General features: G+C 38.0%; 4 protein-coding genes across 4 annotated transcripts; all 4 read right to left on the reverse strand.

Moving 5' to 3' along the window:
- Positions 1–1,627: 1,627 nt before the first annotated feature.
- On the reverse strand, positions 1,628–7,082 carry LOC132796758 (protein transport protein Sec24C). Its single transcript, XM_060808025.1, has 7 exons — positions 6,385–7,082; positions 4,967–6,043; positions 4,452–4,902; positions 3,968–4,083; positions 3,039–3,906; positions 2,186–2,976; positions 1,628–2,122 (listed from the first exon to the last, which is right to left on the reverse strand). The coding sequence occupies exons 1-7, from the start codon at positions 6,604–6,606 to the stop codon at positions 1,982–1,984; spliced, it is 3,666 nt and encodes a 1,221-aa protein (XP_060664008.1). The 5' UTR covers positions 6,607–7,082; the 3' UTR covers positions 1,628–1,981.
- An 86-nt stretch (positions 7,083–7,168) lies between these two features.
- Positions 7,169–13,853, reverse strand: LOC132796789 (endonuclease G, mitochondrial). Its single transcript, XM_060808081.1, has 3 exons — positions 13,802–13,853; positions 13,555–13,747; positions 7,169–13,493 (listed from the first exon to the last, which is right to left on the reverse strand). The coding sequence occupies exons 2-3, from the start codon at positions 13,741–13,743 to the stop codon at positions 12,657–12,659; spliced, it is 1,026 nt and encodes a 341-aa protein (XP_060664064.1). The 5' UTR covers positions 13,744–13,747; positions 13,802–13,853; the 3' UTR covers positions 7,169–12,656.
- A 255-nt stretch (positions 13,854–14,108) lies between these two features.
- Positions 14,109–15,212, reverse strand: LOC132796794 (endonuclease G, mitochondrial). The gene is made up of 2 exons (XM_060808094.1): positions 14,983–15,212; positions 14,109–14,924 (listed from the first exon to the last, which is right to left on the reverse strand). The coding sequence occupies exons 1-2, from the start codon at positions 15,145–15,147 to the stop codon at positions 14,136–14,138; spliced, it is 954 nt and encodes a 317-aa protein (XP_060664077.1). The 5' UTR covers positions 15,148–15,212; the 3' UTR covers positions 14,109–14,135.
- Positions 15,213–15,760: 548 nt separating this feature from the next.
- Positions 15,761–17,144, reverse strand: LOC132790716 (endonuclease G, mitochondrial). The gene is made up of 2 exons (XM_060799361.1): positions 16,852–17,144; positions 15,761–16,692 (listed from the first exon to the last, which is right to left on the reverse strand). The coding sequence occupies exons 1-2, from the start codon at positions 17,014–17,016 to the stop codon at positions 15,922–15,924; spliced, it is 936 nt and encodes a 311-aa protein (XP_060655344.1). The 5' UTR covers positions 17,017–17,144; the 3' UTR covers positions 15,761–15,921.
- Positions 17,145–19,009: the final 1,865 nt, after the last annotated feature.

Here is a 19,009-nt window from a genome sequence, read left to right on the forward strand (position 1 = left end):
GATTCGATTTGTGAATGTTTAAACAATCTAAATTAAATACCAACAATAAAAATCAATGTTAAATTAAGTGCAACACGAACGCAAAAACGGATAACTATATTAAATATTTTGAACTGCGACAGGTCTTTTTTGTAATTATATAAACTAAACATTATTTATAAGAGCAAAACAGCTAAAAACAAAAAAAAAAAAAATTAATGAACTTTGATACATCCACAACAATGTTTATAAATCTGTTACACAAAACACTTAAAATGTTGAATCTGTTGATCTGTAATCAAGTATCTTGTGTGCAGTGCCGTTTGCTCAGCTCATGTTCCAACTTTTCGATTCAATTCTGCGTTTGTGATTTGCTTAAATAATTATAATAAACAAGGAAATATACACACACACACTCATACACACAGAGACAGATAGATAGAGCAAGAGAGGGGGCATCTTAGGCAATGTTTATTTAATTGTTATAAATTTCGGGAACATTGAAAAAACGAAGAAAATTTTTCTAAACGTAAAACAAAAAACAAATTAAATAAAATAAAAACAGAAAATGAAAACAATCTACAAATTTATGTAAATGTAAAATGTGCACGTCAAATAATAATAATTCTAGATATTTAAAGGCCTAATAAATACAATACAATATATATATACAAATACCTTATATACAACTGTGTTCCAATTGATTTTTAATTGACAAACCTCATGTGTAGTAATTATGACTATGCTGTCAAGTCGGGTTCGAAAATATAAATCCTTTATCCAATTATTTTTATCTATTATATCTTTTTATTTCTAATACCGACAAAGACTCCAAATTCTTAAAGACTTTCGCGGTATTATTATTAGACTCATTTGAAATAGTTTTGAAATATATAAAAAATGTATAACTTTAAATGGAAAAATCGTATTCTGAATTTTTATTTCGGAAAGCAAAACAATATACATTTCGTTTCTTTCGAAAATCCAATTAGTTGCCTATTATTGAACATATTGAATACAAAAAAACGATGCTGTTTAATTTTTTAATAAAGTTTTTTATTATTTATAATAATTAAATGATTTTGCACATGGGAGTAGTGAGGGGAGAGGGAATTGCATATACCAAATACAGTAAACATAACTCTCACAGGAAACACAAATAGTTAAGGTTACACAGGAGTAAAGTTAAGCCACAAAACTAACTTATAGTTCATGCAAATATCATTTTGTCTTGATTTTTGTTTTTTTCGTTTTCACTTTTATTATAATGATGGAATCTTTTGCTACATATCGTAAATGGGGATTGCTACAGATAAATATAGAACTTTCGACACCTTTTACAGGGTTTACAAACTTCAATGCCTCAGGCCTAATTCACTTTCGTTTTCAACTAAGGGGAATTTAATTTTTTAATTGCATTAAAAATATGTGGGAAATTTGAAGCCAAAAAGTGTGATGGAAACAAAATTGATATTGGTCTAATTGCAGTTGCTCGTTTAACAAATGTTTTCGCAGCGCAGAAATACACACAGCACACAAAGAAGAACAACAAATACACATATACTACAATATATAGAGTTTGATGATGATATCATATCGGTCAATCGAGTACTCTCAAGATTGATAGATAAAAACTAAAGAAAAAACATGCAAAATATGAAAAGTTTAATAAAAATAATGGAAGATTTGTAACGCTCGAAATGAAGTCGCAGCTATTATAAGTATGTATCTTTATAGATGTATATATATGTGTATATAATTAATTGAAGTGCTCTCTCTCCTCTCAGCTCTATCGCTCTGCACACACACAAACACACTATCTCCTTCTCTGTCTATCTTTTTCTCTGTTTTATGCTAAGAACTATGCTCATCTAAACCGCCGGCTGTTCAGCGAGAGGCGACGCATGCGTGCCCGATTCTGAGAGTAGCTCCTGGACCAGCGCTCCTCAGTGGCAGCGGCTGCTGATGTGTTTGCCGGCAGTTTGTACGTGTAGCCTACGTGCTAACTTAACAGATCCTTGATCTCCTTGTGCATGTGGCACAAGAAGTCCACATAGCTAGCCGAGCCGTCTGTGCCACGATCCTCGATCAGGAAATGACGGAATACGCTCTCCAGCTTATCGTTCTGCCTCACACAGGTAATCTGCGAAACGGTAAAATTAGTAATCAGAAATTATACAGTTCTCATCAAATCCCAAAAGCTTACCCTCATGTAGCGCGTACGCTCCTCCATAATCTGATCAATGATATCGGTAACGCGACGCGCCAACGGAGTATCGCCCGTGATGGCAAATCGCTCGGCATTAACCTGCTGCGTGCACTGGACACCAAACAGCGCCTGCACCACACTCTGCGACAGCGCTTGTCCCAGCCAGATGAACAAGTGCACACCGTTCTCTAATATGTAGGCACCATCCTCGGTTATCTTTTCGTGGGTGCAACGCACTGGCGTTGGCAACGACGTGTCGTCGGGCTCCACATTGTGGATGGGAATGAAGCGTGGATACAAATAGTTGACAGACATATTCAGATCCATGGCCAGCACAAATTGAATGACATACGAGCGATCATCCAATGTCATATCGGAGCCGCCAGAGATGGCATCGTTTTTCAGCAAACAAGACGCGTAGAGAGGCAACAGTTTGAGGCACTCGGGGAGAATCAGTTGACCCGCTGATGTGGGCGATGTGCAATGCTTGCGATAGCAGGCCAAAATCTGTGCCGAACGCTGTATCAGATTGTCCTTGACCTGTTTGGGCGTGTGCTCCATCAGTTTGAAGCACGCCTGCTTGGCAAAGAACAGCATTATGGCGTCCAGATCGCAGCTCTTGAACACATCCGCAATCGTGACTGTGACGCGCAGTGCCAGATTCAAAATACGCAATCTGCGCTGTCCGCTGCACGAGGTATACAACAGAGCAACCTGTATATAGACATTTTCCTCTGGCGGCAGCTTGTCGTCATGCTTAATCTCAATGCTGATCGATTTGGTGGCATCTAAAGTATAAAGAATGCAATTAGCATCATTTGAGAAAGGACACACTTCATTTATAACTTACCAATGCTGGCCAACTCCACGTCCGTGGTGTTTGTCATGAAGAAGTGGCCATAGAACTCAGTGGGTCGAACGCCCGCCGAGGTGCGCACTCGCATCACTGCATCGAAAGCAATGGGACGCGACACGTTCTTAATGATATCCTCGATCAGTCGCTTGCCATCAAGCTCTGCCTGGAAGTAGGTGTACTTGAAGACCTCGCCACCAGTTAGACGCGACACTTGGCCAATGGTTGCAATATCAATGTACGCGTTATTGAACAGAAACAGATCCACCGAGCAACCATGCTGCACACACTCCTGTCCCAGCGTATTGTAGGCCGTCGTCTGTGGCGTCAGCACCGTCTTTTCCTTGTCCGTGCCCAGCAATTTGCGATCATCGCGATTCTTCAGTTTGCCCGGCGCTTCGGCAATTGGCAGCGTTGAATTGAAGACCAACAGTTTGCCCGAAGTATTCGATGCCTTGAGCGCTTCGAGACCCGCCTGTATGGCCGGATAGAGTATGGTTTCTGTCTCCTTGGTGTCCACAAACATGCGTGGTATTTCCTCCATGAGTGCATCGATCACTGCTGCAGATTCCTCAGGATGGCAAAGGAAACCATCCAGCAGCGGCATAAACATCTCTTGCACATCGCCCACAACCATCATTTGAGGCTGGGCCAAGCTGCTCTTAATGTTGTAGAAATGCACGGTGCTGTTGTAGGTGATGAAACCGACGCGCACCTTTGATTTATCCTGTCCCTGATCCACCGGCAAATGCTTGAGTATATTCTTGATCTGTGAGCACAGCAAATGCACCAAACCCGATTTGATTGTATTATACGAGACGTCAATGACGAAAATAAACGCTGGCACCTCGGGAGGCACATTGTTCTACAAAGTAAATCATCAAATTAAAAGAGGGTTCTGTATATATATGCTTAAATTCACTTACGCGACAGTAATCCTTCGTGGCCAGAAATTCGTAGGTGCCCAGCAGCAGCTCTGGACGCTCCAGCTTGTCCACACGCTGTCCGGTGTGATCCAAATGCTGATAGTAGTCGGGATGAACTGCAAACAAAATTAAAAATATGTAGAAAGTTATTAAAATATTAAATTATAAAAGAAATACATTTTTTAAGCGAATATTTAAATGTAAAAAATAAACACTTGAATGGTTATTAAAATATGAAAAAATAAAATAAAACAAGAATTTTGTATCGACTAAAATTTGAAACCTACAATAGAATGTAATCGGAGGGTACAAGATAATTCTTGATGGAATATCTAAGTTATATGCATAAAAATTCTATATGAATACCAAAATTTTCAAGCAACCTATAATTTATGAACCTATTCGAAGAGTAATTCAAATTCCATATGCAACAAGGGCTATAATTTAATTCTAATTATAGAGTACTTTCAACTTTGAAACTTACCCTCAGTAGTCACCTTGCACATAAGGCACTGGAATCGTCGACCTGCGTCCACAAACTGCATGTTGGGCGACATGTAAGCCTTGCAGCGATTGCAACGAATGGGACCGATGTCACCAAAGTTGACAATCGGTGGCTCCATTTCACCCTGAGCGACAGCAGCAAACGGCGAAATGTTGAGGGTCAGCGGTAGCGCTGTTGTCTTCAGCAAATCACCCGTATTGGGTATGCAGTAGAGCGAAGAGCGCATGAAGCGTGGCGACGAGTTGCCTTGATCGTGAACCACAAACTTGGTGGTAACGAGCGGAGGCAAAAGTCCCGGCTGATTGGTGACAAATGGACCGCCTGCATTTGTTTGATTCTCGATCATCACTTGAATGGGATTCGGCATCTGATCGGGATCTAAACGACGCTGCGATGGCGCTTGTTGATAGCCACCAGGCATGGGAGGTTGCTGAAAAGTAGAGAAAAGGTAAAATGAGCAAATATTGGATGTTGTTTCAATATTAGTTGCTTACATTGTAGCCAGGACGTCCGGCACCTGGTTGGCCGGGATAGCTGCCCGGTTGTGGTGGATAACCGGGCATGGGCTGCTGTCCAGGCTGCGGCGGATAGCCCGGTATGGGCTGTTGTCCATAGCCAGGCACAAAGCCTTGAGCTTGCGGTGGTGCAGCGCCAAACTGTGACGGCGCTGGAGGCATACCAGGCTGTGGTGGCATGCCGGGCTGTGGTGGCATGCCGGGTTGTGGTGGCAGACCAGGCATACCCGGCTGTGGAGGCATTCCCGGATGGGGCGGCATGCCAGGTTGAGGCTGCATGCCTGGTAATGGAGGGAGACCAGGCTGTGGCGGTTGATGAGGCAGACCAGGCTGCGGCGGTTGATGAGGCATTCCTGGTTGAGGTGGCATGCCGGGTAATGGAGGCAGACCAGGCTGCAGGGGTTGATGAGGCTGTGGCGGCATGCCAGGTTGATGGGGCATGCCAGGTTGAGGCGGTAGACCAGGCTGTGCCGGTTGATGTGGCATGCCAGGCTGTGGTGGCAAACCAGGTTGCGTGAACGGAGTTGGGGCTCCGCTTACGGGCGGCTGCGCAGGTCTGCCAAAAGCTGCCGGAGCTGGAGGTTGTGCGCCACCTGCTGGACGTGGCAGCTGATGGTCGGGTGTCGCTGACTTTGGTGGCGGCATATGCGGCAAACCAGCCAAATTCGCGCTGTTCAATGTCATCTGGGAAATGCCACCGGGCACGCTCTGTGGCTGTAATCCGGGCGCTGCTGCTGCTGCGGACGTGGGCGGATACAGCGTAGCTGGCGGCGCAGCTGATACGGGTGGAGCCTGTGCTGGTGGAGGAGCAGCAGCCGGAGCAGGCGAGGGTGCCGTGGTTGAGCCGTTTGCATAAGCTGCCGCATAGGCATTGTTGTTGTTGTAGTTTGGCTGCGACGTTGGCGGCGGCTGCGCAGCGTTCGCATTGAATTGATTAAATGCAGCCGGCGGCGGTGGTCCTGCAACAGCAGCAGTTGCTGATCCAAGAGGCAGCGGCGGTTGTGCAGGCTTCAGGGGATTGCCACTCACACTTAAGCCGCTCATCGACGTGGCCAACTAAACAAATATACAGACAGAAAGAGATGGAGATATAGTGTACATGCTAAATCAATTCAATTATGTGTGCGTTCTTATCAGAAACATACATAACGAGTTGTCAGTTGACCTCTTTCTTATGCATAGAAAACAAAAACAAAACAATTATCAATGCTTTGGAGTTATGAATAAGATTTAGAGCGCAGCTGATAAATGACACATAAAATGAGAAACTCGATCGGGGAATTGCATTCCGTTTCCGTTGCCAAGCAGCTATATTATCCGCAGATCAATTACAATTGGACTCTCAAAGCTCTCTCGCAGGCTCAACAAATTAAGCTTTTATGTGCTCTCTCACTCACCTGCTGATAGTTGCCATTCACATAGGGCTGCTGTTGAGCGGACGTCACTGGAGCTCCATATTGTTGTTGTGGCAGCGACGTCGGCGGCTGCTGCTGTGGTGGCTGAAGCGGCGGCTGCTGCTGTTGTGGTGGCCAAGCTTGCTGCGGTGGCTGTGCATATTGTGGTTGTGGCTGCGGCTGGAATTGTTGCGTGGGCGGTGGGCCATACATATTCGGATTCATCGCTTTTGTGTTTTGTAATTTGCTTTCTCTCTCAAATTGAGCACATAAAACAACAAACGTAGCAACAACTTTCACACAACACACTCGAGATTTTGTTAGCTCAAAGTTCGGGGTTCGCCGTTTACCGTTCCCGTGTTCCCCTTGTTGCAACAAATACGAAACGATTGGCTAGCTGCACTTGTGCAATACTATTCGCTAAATGCAGTTAATTACACAAATACCAATCGCAAAACGAAAACGAACTTCCACGTCAGTCCGCTAATTCGATTTTTTTCTGCTGCTTATTTTTTTTGTTGCTTTGCCACGTAAAGTTGTCGCATATAGCGTAACCGTAGCTGCACTCTTCAAAACATACTAATTTACGACAATAAATACCGCAATATACGCACCAAGTTGATAGTTGAAGCTTTTATGAACCAAATACTTTAACTATGGTCACACAGCTTTCTTGACAAAACTGTTGTTTAAAATCAAATTTCAAAACATTTAGAAATTTAGATTGAGTTGAAGCTAAACTAAAAATGTATCTTAACTATTTAAATTGACAAACAACTCAATGCAGTTACATATATTAAAACAATTTATTAATACGATTATTTAAAAGAAAAGTTCACTCGTATGAAATTTATTATCAATATATCGATATTCTATCGAGCCCTACAGCTGAATTAACATTACGTACACTGTTAAGCAGCGCACAGTAATAACAGCGCGCGAGTTTTGTTAACAGTGTTATGTTAATATTGTTTTAAATAAAATTTATGTTTTATTTATTTTTTTATTAATTCACTTTATTTTCTTATGACTTCAGTTTGGTTTTCTTGTAGCGTTCTTGCTCGCATCTGCTCTAGAAGTGAGCTCAAAAGCTTTTTATGTGTGGTACGTGATTGAGAGAGCTTGTGATCTCTCTCTCTTGTTAGATGTCAAATGAAGAGAACGAAAGCTCTGAGTACATAACTTCCCATCGCTTAAGTTAAGACTCTCCTGAGTTTTACAAAAGAAAATATACTTAATTGTTAGGACTTAAATTAGATTACGTTACATTTGAAGTCTGATATTTCTTCTTTCTTTTTATGTTGGAGCTATGTACATTGTTTAAATTAAATTTTCTATATTTAGGTTCATTTTTGTGTCTTAACGATTTATAGTTTTTTATATATCCTTCATTTCTTGTTTCTTCAAAATTTTCTCTGGTTTGATTTAACGATGTAATGTAATTTTCCTTATATTTTAGAATGTTATCACGTATAATTTTTTTGTCACAATTTCCATATTCAATATTCATTGGCGTGTTTTGTATTGTTGAGTGATAACTGTTATTATAATATTCTATAGCTTTACTAACTTTATCTTTGATTGAGAGATCTTTGTTTTCAAGGTATATTATTCTTATCTTTTCTGTTAAAGTATTGTGGAATCTTTCAACGTCTGCATTGCCAGTGTGACTGTTCGGTTTTACAAAATGAACTTCTATATTTTCATTTCTTAAATATTCTTTTATATTTACACTATTAAATTCATTATCCGTTACTAATTTTTCAAAGTTTCCTCTTTGGGATTTGTACAAACGAATTTTTTCGATTATTGTTTGATTGTTGCGATCCTCAAGGTAGAAAGCAGTAGCAAATTTTGAAAATCGATCAATGAAAGTTAGAAAATTACACTTTGAGTTTGTATAGATATCCATATGAACAATTTTTTTTATATCGTTTGGTGTTTCTGTATACTTAAATTTTTCTTTTACCGGGTTCCTATCATATTTACATTGATTACAAATATCACAATTGTTAATATACTTTTGGATGTAATGTTGAAGTTTTGGAAAATAAATAATCTTTTTTAAGCTTTGGTAGTTTTCATTTATACCTGAATGACCAGTATCATATTTATGGAATCGTTCAATTTCTTTATACACTTCTTCTTCGTTTTCAATGTCTTTTGCGTGAAATGAGCATTTTACAAATTTTACATTTTTATTACCTTCAAAAATTTGGATAATTTTGTTTTGAAATTTATTGTACTGATGATCGTTATATTCACTGAATATTCCTACTTTGCCTTTTATGATGTGATGCTTCAAAATTTCTTCCATTTTATTATCGAGATCATTTAAACTTAAATAAATTTTCTTATTTTTATTCTTATATTCAAATTCAACTGTTTTTTTATCTGTCAGAATGATTTGTATCTTAAACCTATTAACAACTGTTTCTAAATTACCTAAAATAGTTGTGTCCACAAAGTCTTCAGCTTGTGTATGTTGTGTACCGATTTCATCAACATTGTTTTCTAAAGAGCTACAGGATTCAGCTGTATTTACGGCACAAATTTCATCGTTACTTATTCGACTTAAAAAATCAGCTACCCGGTTATCTTTTCCTTTTATGTACGATACGTTTATATTAAATTCACTGAGCCTAACAAGCCATCTATAAAGTATTTCATTTAGTTCTTTTCCGTTATACTTAATTAGCAGCCACTTAAGTGGTTGGTGATCGGACAAAATATCGAATTTAACTCCATAGAGATATGGGCGGAAATAAGCTGTTGCCCATACGATAGCTAGTAGTTCCTTTTGTATGGAAGAATAGTTTTTCTCATGATCATTCAATGTACGGCTTGCGTAACAAATTGGATGATTATCTTGTTGCAGAACCGCACCTAAAGCAATATTACTAGCATCAGTAATAAGCTGAAATTTCTTTTTGAAATCTGGATATTTAAGTACCGGTGCCTCAGTTATGATTCTTTTTAATTTTTCAAATGCAATTATGAAGTTGGGTTCGTTAACATCTATCTTGGCATCTTTTTTAAGGCATTTAATTAATGGATAAGCTACTTGAGAGAAATCCTTTATAAACTTTCTATAGTACCCTGTGATTCCTAGGAAAGCTCTAATTTGCTTAATATTTCTTGGAATTTTAATCTGAAGAATGCTGTTAACTTTTTCTGGGTTAGGCCTAACTCCTTCGGGGGTTAAAACATGACCTAAAAACTGAGTTTCTTTTGAAAAGAATTTGCATTTGTTGATTTGAATCTTAAGATTTGCTTCAGAGAGTTTTTTAAAAATTGTACGAATGTGGCCAACATGTTCTGATAAACTAGTAGAAAAAATAAGAACGTCGTCAAGATAGACTACACAAATTCTATTTATTTCTTCTTTTAAGACTGTGTTTATGAGGCGTTGAAATGTGGCAGGAGCGTTTTTGAGCCCGAATGGCATTCGATTAAACTCGTAATGCCCGTGAGGAGTAGAAAACGCTGTCTTTTCCCTGTCTTGTTCCTGAACAAGAATTTGGTGAAAGCCTTTCGCGAGATCTATGGTAGAAAAATATTGAGCTCTTCCTAACTTATCCAATATACCTTCTATATTAGGGATAGGAAACTTATCATCTACTGTGTTTTCGTTCAATTTGCGATAGTCAATAACTATACGCCACTTTTTCGTTCCACTATTATCGGCTTTTTTTGGGACAAGCCATAGAGGGGCATTATATGGAGAATTGCTCTTACGTATTATTCCTTGATGTAGCATTTCTTCAATTTGCTTATAAATTTCTTGTTCGTGTACTTGAGGATATCTATAAATCTTACAATATACAGGTTTATCAACTACTGTTTTTATCTGATGCTCGATAATGTTTGTATTGCTAAGACACTGACCTTCAAGAAATATTAATGTTTTAAATGTACTTAAAATTTTAGTTAAAGCATCGTTTTCCTCTTGATTTAAATCATTGAAAAGAAATTTTTGTATTTTATCATCTATTTCGATTGGTTCGATTTGGTTTACCTCATCAGAGTACGGTGAATTGTTTTGAAATTGGATAATATTATTATTAATTGTAATTGTATTGTGATAAAAATCAATAACAGCATTTAATGGCTTGAGAATATTCTGACCTATTATAGCATCGAACGATTTGTTATTAAATGTTGCCAATTTCCAACTCATTGTTGCATCTTCTTTGAATTCAAGAGGTAAATCCGTTATAATTTCTTGCGTTATTAGCGATTTTGAATTCAAAGATGAAAATGATATTGGATGCCGCAAAGTTCTTCGTGGATATTGTACTAATTTATTTCTATCTAATATGGAAGTTGTTGAACCAGTATCAATCAAGGCTGTGATTATTTCATTGTTTATCGTTACGTTAATTAAGGGAAGTGATTTTTCGAGGCAACTATATGAAAATTTGCATGGCAACAGCAGTTCTTTGGCTCTGACATTGATTCAGAAGTGATACTTTGATCTTCGTTATTATTTTTAAATTGGCTACAGTTAGTTTTATCTACCTCGACATGATCGATTTCCATTTTTGAAATATGGCTTTGTTGATTTGTACCGTTCTGATTTGAATTTAAATTTTGTATTCCTGATCGAAAGTTCCCTGAATAAGCTTTTACATTTTGGGAATTATTGTTGTGGTTTGCATTCTGATCTTGATTATTATAATTTACTTTGTTGAATCGGTCTCTTTGATTATTTGTATTATTTGCATTACTTTGAGAAAATTTTGTTTTAACATTTTGGGTTCTAATAAGACCTTCAGTTTCCAATAAATCAAAAGCTTCTCTTAAATTGTTTACATTTCTATTAATTATGACTGAAGCTAAATTTACATCAATATTTTTCAAGAATGTTCTTAACATAGCTTCTTCAACATTTTTGGGACTAAATTCAGAATGCTTTACGTTATCGTATTCGTATTTTTCATTAATTTTACACATTATACTTCTTAAAGACTTAAAATACTCTGTAATATTGTTATTGTTACTTAGCATAAACGCTTCTTGGTAAAGTTGATTGTAGGACTCCTTTACGCCAAAATTCCGAATAAGAATCTTCTTGATGTCATCCCACGACGGCTCGGAGTTCTCAATGGTTCTCACAACATGTAGAGCTCCGCCTTGGATTTTGTTGAGTACGACACGGTGAAACACGTAGGCTCCTGCAGTAGTTGTCGGAGGTAATACAGAAAATATCATCTCCACTTCACGAATGAATGATGATAGAGCTCTTGAATGGTCTCCTCTGTATTCGTGAATGTGGTGGGCATCCTTAAGAATATCCCCAAACGATAAAGTAAAATCGTTTGCCATTGTTCGTAGTCAAAATGAATAGCCGTTGAGTTCTTTGGAACTTATAATATTCTAACAGAATTAGTTCTGCTAGTTCTCGTCGATTATCGATACCGAAAGTTCTTATGATACGATACCAAACGTTCTTATGATACGATACCAAACGTTCTTATGATACGATACCAAACGTTCTTATGAACTTGTCATCGAACCACTTATGAACTGAATGAGTTCGCTCTGAGATGCTGGTGTGTGCAATTGTTGATTTATACATACAATCACATATACATACAAATACACGTACAGTTTCGAAATGCCGGCACGCTGCACAGAAAAAAAAAGTTGCTCCAGGTACTTTGTTGGTCTTTTTCTTTTCTGTTTCTCTTTTTGTACACACTTTTGCCAGTCTTTTTCTTTACTTTTCTTCCTTTTTTTTTTTTTTTTCTTTCTTTCTGAACACACTTTTGCCAGTCTTTCTTTACTTTTCTTCCTTTTTTTTTTTTTTTTTTCTTTCTTTCTGAACACACTTTTGCGAGTCTTTTTCTTTTCGTTAGCCGGTATGTTTTAAGAAAACGTGCCTTTTCAGGTTATGTGTCTTTTGCACAAGGTAAGTATGTATGTATGTAATTTGCACAAGCACCAATTCACTCAACACTGCACTTAAGTGGGTATTTTAATGTTTTTGGTTACTCCGTCGGCTGCGCCAGTTTTGTTAACAGTGTTATGTTAATATTGTTTTAAATAAAATTTATGTTTTATTTATTTTTTTATTAATTCACTTTATTTTCTTATGACTTCAGTTTGGTTTTCTTGTAGCGTTCTTGCTCGCATCTGCTCTAGAAGTGAGCTCAAAAGCTTTTTATGTGTGGTACGTGATTGAGAGAGCTTGTGATCTCTCTCTCTTGTTAGATGTCAAATGAAGAGAACGAAAGCTCTGAGTACATAACTCGCGCTTTTAATTTGAAGTTTTAGTTTGGAAACGACGCGTCGTGCAGCGAATCAAAAGATTCACTTAGATACTGAAATCGCGTTATCCTGTCAGCTTTACACTTTTCCTTCTCGAAACGCACTACCGACTGCATTCCCTCGAAAAATCGCAGACCCGTATGCCGCTCAATTTCCCCGATATCACACAAATGATGCTGCAGTTCGCAGCTGCTGCTCGTCGTAGTGTTCTTATTATCAATAATATAGCCCTCCATATACGGCGTACTATCCGGTATCTTGGGATCTATAATCAATATCTTGAAGAAGTGCGATGGCATTGGCAACGGTATCCAGTCGACAATTTGATATTCCAGCGACCAATTCTCTCCCGGCCGTCGAGTGGGCAAATACATTGGACCGGTGTAGGCATACACCGAATCATATTTCTCCGTCATTCGGGTGACGTGTTGTTCCAATTTGCGCCAGATCTCACGTTGAAAGGCCTTGCAATGCCGTGTACCTCCACAGCTCAGCACAAAGACATCATTGTAGCGCAGATGCAGTGAATCCCCCTCGGCATCGTCTGTGGTTAATCGGCGAAAGTTTCCCCTCAAATGCTCGCAAATCCATTTGGGAGCATTGGTACGCAGGTCCTGCGATACAATGTAATCCTTGTGCACATACAGATTCTCGTTGCTGGGCAATCCATATTTTATTAAATCCAAGAGATCAGGTGTATATACTGGTGGCTTCCTATCGAAAAGCAGTGAACTAATGCTATCATATAGCGAGAATATGAGACAATTTCGAATTTTATCCGAAACACATGTGGAACGCTTCCAGAGTCGCGCCTCATGATCGGTTCGAAATGTCGATAACTAAACAAGAAAATTTTACTTATTAAACTATTGAATATTGTTTAGCACGATGAGTACTTACAATAGGATATAGCTTTTGGCGCTGGTGAAAAATATTAGGATCGCTTCGGATCATGCCGAAGAGCTGACGTATCGACATCTCCTGTTGATAGTAGGCACCACAAACAAATCCCATAAAACCCGCCATCGCATAATAAAGACATTGCTGTGCACTCTCGTCTATTAAAGCCATTTGGTATTCATAAAACATCAATCTTAAAATAATGCAAATATATTGTCTGCTATTTATATAGTTTGAATCAAAATACCGCCTATTAACTTGTAATTTTGTCTTCAAAAGAATTTTCGCTCTTGACAAATTTCCTATAAATTAGAGATTATTAATGACATCGCCTACTTTTGGAAGCTGTTTTATATATATATATATTAATGCTCATTTAATTTAAATTTATAAACTTTAAATTATACCTATAGTATTATGTAACTAACTTAAGTATTTTAAATAACATATTTGGCTTATGATTATCAAGTTTAGTTTCATAATTTATATGACCATTTACTTCAATTAAAATTTTCCTAAACAAAAAAAAGTTGACTTAAGCTCAGTAAACTTACAATTATTTTTATTTACAACGTAGAATTCTAGGCAAAATCACGAAAGACTTGCGATTTACTGGGATAATTGCTGCCAAAGAGCATGCTCCGACGTAGCCCATCAAAGAACTTGAGTCCCGCGTAATGTTCGATCTCTCGGATGTCGCAGAGAAAAGCGCGTAACGTGAGTTGTGCCGGAATCGAAGCATTTGGGAGCACATAGGCCTCCATGTAGGGTTTGCCCAAAGGCAGACGCGACTCAATGGTGATGACTTTAAAGAAATGCGTGGGCACCGCAACCATATTGGACCCAATCATCTGATACTCCAGGCTCCACTTGCTGGAGTTCTGCGTCGGTCGTGGCTTGTACAGTGGTCCAGTACAAACGTAAACGGAGCCATAGCGCTGCGTTAATTGACGCACATAGTTCTCCAACTTGTTCCAGGCACCGCTATTGAAGCCCTGGTGTATTTGTGGTGCAATGTTGGTCAGAAAGAAAGTCTCATTGCAATGCAATTGCTGACTTCGATGATTGCCCGCTGCCGCCAGATGGCCTCGATCGAAACCCGAATGCCGATAATCGGCGAGCGAGGCGCGAAAAGTCGAAGGAACACTCAAATCAGGCCGATAGGTGGCGCTGGCGCGGCTAACACCAGGCACGCCCTCTAGTGTCGATTGCTGCAAGTGCTCGCAGACCCAGTGGGCAATGCGATTGCGACGATCGTAGGAGAGCACAAAGTCGCTATAGATGCGCACATCGTCCAGCCCTGGAAAGCCATACTTCATGATCCGTCGCACATGATGCATTTGCTCATTTTGCGTGGCAAAGAACGAGAACTGCAGTAGAAATTAAATATAATAAAAAAAGAAGGCAAGTTATGCTGCTATATCTTACTGCATCGAATATTTGGGGACTGATGTAGTAGGCGTATGCATCTTGTTGCACCAGTTGGCGCAACTGACGCGTTGCATGCCAGTGTTGAAAGTAAATGCCTGCCACAAAGCAGCCTAGAAGAGACACCGCCCATCCCAAAGTCAATCGCAGCCAAAGGCGGCTCATAAAGTTGACAAATACGATGAACTGTAATTTTAAAACGAATATTTTGAAGTGAACATCTTGCACAATGCTTGCTGGGTGGGATACAAGCAACGAACGCTAGGTGGCGCTGGGGATAGTTTCTTGTATATCTGTTGTAATTGAGTGATCCAAATTTTTTCAATTTGAATAAATGGTTAATCGGAATTTCAACTAATAAAGGATACATTAACTTGATGATTATAAGGATATTAGTGTTATTAATTAAATTCAACAATTATGAAGTGAATTGTCATCCTAATTGAAATTATAGCAGAGAATTATTCACCTAAGATTTTTTTATTTTCAATCATATTTTATAAATAATTTATAAATCCAATCAACCGAAAAGATGTTACATATAATAGCATGGCTCATAGAATAACTGATATTTTTGTTAATTTAATATTAATTATACAATTTACTTATTGCTAAAATACACACAAAATACATAAACGAGAGAATAAAAATAAAAATAATTTCATTATTATATAATATGTATTACATTTTTAGATTGCATTCAAGAGGAAAATATTAGGAAGGTAGATGTTGACTTCATTAAGATTAATAAATATCATAAGAAATAACACACAACAACTTAAATAATTGTCGAATTTATATTTGTCACTAACTTCGAGGCATTTACGAACGTTAAATAATACTAAGCTAGCGATAATAGTACGCGCAAAAAAAAAAACAATCCGCAGATCAAATAAAAATACTTAGGCGACAAACTTATGACATATCACATATCTCAGATTAATCGGTGATAGTTGCCAGGGCTGGCTCATGGCCCTGGTTGGTCACTTGCGTGTTGACAAAGTTGCGATCGAGACCCTCAAAGAATTTGAGGCCAGTTGCATTCTCGATATCACGGACATCGCTGAGCAGTGATCGCAGCTCGGTGTTATCGCTTATCGATGAATTGGGCACCACATAAGCCTCGGCATAAGGCGTGCTATGTAATTCCTTCGGATCGACAATGACGATCTTGAAGAAATGCGTGGGCACCGCAATGATGGCGTTATCTTCCGGTTGAAATTCCAAATACCAATTGTTGCTCTTCAATTCGCGCGGCAAGTAAATGGAACCAGTGTACACAAAAACATCGCCATAATTCTGTGACATCTCATGTATGTAGAGCAGTAATTTCTCCCAAACTCGTGCATTGAAGCCGCGATTTAAGAACGGTTTAATATTCGCCATGAAGAAGACACGCGCCGCCTCCGAGTGTTGAAATGACACATCCGCCATGTGATTCAAAGGTCGGGGTCGTACCGAGAGCCCGTAACGGGAGGATTGCGATAGGGGATTATTTGTATAGCTTGTGGGTTCGACACGTTCGCACATCCATTGTATGGCGGAGTTGCGACGATCAAATGAAGTCACAAAATTGTACGTCTCATTCAAGCTAATCTCATTCATGCTAGGAAATCCATACTTCATTATTCCGCCCATGCGATGGGATTCCGAGTCATCGCTTTCCTCATCGAAAAACTCAGTGCCAAATTGCACATAGAATATATCCAGCTGTAAAAGAAGGATTGCTATTGAATTTGTCGTATGATGAAGCCTAGACGACCTCTCGAGTAATTTCCCCAAATTTTGTAGCAATAGATCTTATAACCCCAGAGAGCGAAGTGTTTATATGAAAGGACAGACAGACTGGCTTCAAGGACATTTGCTTACCAACGCATACAGCTTACGCCTGATAAAATAGGCGTGTGGATTTCGCTGTTCCAACCTCTTGATGTTGCGTATCACATGCTGATGTTGATAATAAGCACCTAGGGCAAAAAAAGTTCCAGCTGTGGCTGCGACAATCGCTAATTTACCACTCAGGGGCATATCCATGTCCACATTTCCAATAGAGGTCACTCTGTAATTTTCCAATTAACTCACAAAAATTTCTATATTTTAATTTAAAAAGTATTTAAATTTGAATGAGGTTTGTTTTGTTTTGAGAACTGTGGCAAAGAAATCTTGTAAATAAACAAGAATTGAAATTAATCATAAAGAGCTTTTGATTACACTATTCTTACTGAAATAGAAAGTTTAGAAAGTTTTCAAAATTGTTCTATCATTACATTTTTATGAAATATAATTATATGTTTGTTTTCTCTGTTCTTTCAACTTTTAATTCACTATATATTAAAAATGTTGGATTAATTTTGTAATCCAGGCGCATCCACAATTTATGTATTTATTTCCATTTTAATTACGTATGTTTTTTTGACAGTTTTCTGTAACTTATTCTTTATTGCTGTTGATCTTTCAGATTTTCATATTCAGAAGCTTTCACAGAGCTTACAGTGATTAAACATTATAAAGTCTTGCTATTGTTTACATTAATTGAGTCAGTTGCTGGCAACGCGAAACACAAAACGAAAACGTTATCGCTTTTAGCCATTTTGAAAGTTTTCGTGTCTTGTGGCAAGTTCCTCGCTTCTTGCTGCGAGAATCTAGTGCCAAACACTTGCCAACTGCATTAAGTCAATAGGAAAAGTTGCAGTCATCGCTTCCTTTACCCTCCTTTCCCTTCTGCTCCCTGCTCCCTACAAAACTGACCCGACACAAGTTTATAATAAGCGCCGAGCTAGTCCAATGGCTGACTAAACCAAAAAAGCGGCGTTAAGATTTATTCGACGAAGCTCGTCGCACTTTGTTATGCTTAAAAATGTTAGTTGCGGATTTACAGTTTTCCGCTTTTCAAGTCAAAACTTTTGTGCCCATTGGGTATAGCGAGTTTCCATGAAAGTTCAGCCATTGACAACCACACAAAGCAGTCCAATTTCGAATTTTCTGGCCAGTTACAATCCGCTTGTGAGCATACTAAAAACATATCGATAGTGGATTTTGTGATCATTAGTTTATACATCAACAAACACAATTTTTGCAGTTTAAAGTTTTGATTGCCAAAATTCTGTAAGTATGAGGTATTGTTAAATTAGCGATAAAATGATTAATATTTTTAAATGTTTATTTAATTAAATCGAAAATATAATACAAAATAGGTGGAAAAATAAAAAAAATAAATGAAAAACAAAGATATTACTTTTAAATTTGTTTTAATTATATTTAGAACTTTAATTTATAGTTACATAATATTATATTTAAAACTTTTCTGAAACACTGTCTAGAAGACTTAAAAAATTAATCGATAGTAAATTACACTAGAACTTTATTAGGTACTTTTATAAAGGAATACATTTATTTCAATGTCTGGAACTTTTCGTAAAATTTCCCTTCATTCTTCCGTCAGTTTTTTTTTTTGCTTTGCTTCTCTTTCAAATTTATCGTTAGTTAATATTATATTTAAAACTTTTCTGAAATACTGCTTAGAAGACTTACAAAATTAATCGATAGTAAATTAAAATACAACTTTATTAGGTACTTTTTTAAGGTATATATTTTTTACAATGTCTGAAACTGTTCGAAAAATGTCCTTTATTCTTTCGTCAGTGTAAACTCTGCTTCTCATTCCCTTTCCCATTCATCGTTACTATCGATAGTTTTTTCAGTTAGAAAATTCGTTTTAAAACTTTTCCCCTTTCGTCATCTAGCACTTTTGCCGACATCTGTTCAAAATTTGTCGAGACTTTCTGTTTGAAAAATAAATTATAATAAAATGCCAAAATGACTTTCTTTTCGGATAAAAAGCAGTTGGGGTTAAGCTGAAGCACAAAGCTTGCAAAAAGTCCTCGGCAGTTAATTCAGAATTCTTTACCTTTAACATCCACCCCTCCTCCACATCCTTTAGAGTCCTGCTGTACTTGTCACTGGCACAAAGGAACTGTGGAAAAAGTTTTGTGACACTCGAGCGAACAAAGTTACGACTTGTCGAGCA

The sequence above is a fragment of the Drosophila nasuta genome, chromosome 2L (assembly GCF_023558535.2).
Source record: "Drosophila nasuta strain 15112-1781.00 chromosome 2L, ASM2355853v1, whole genome shotgun sequence".
NCBI classification, from domain to species: domain Eukaryota; kingdom Metazoa; phylum Arthropoda; class Insecta; order Diptera; family Drosophilidae; genus Drosophila; species Drosophila nasuta.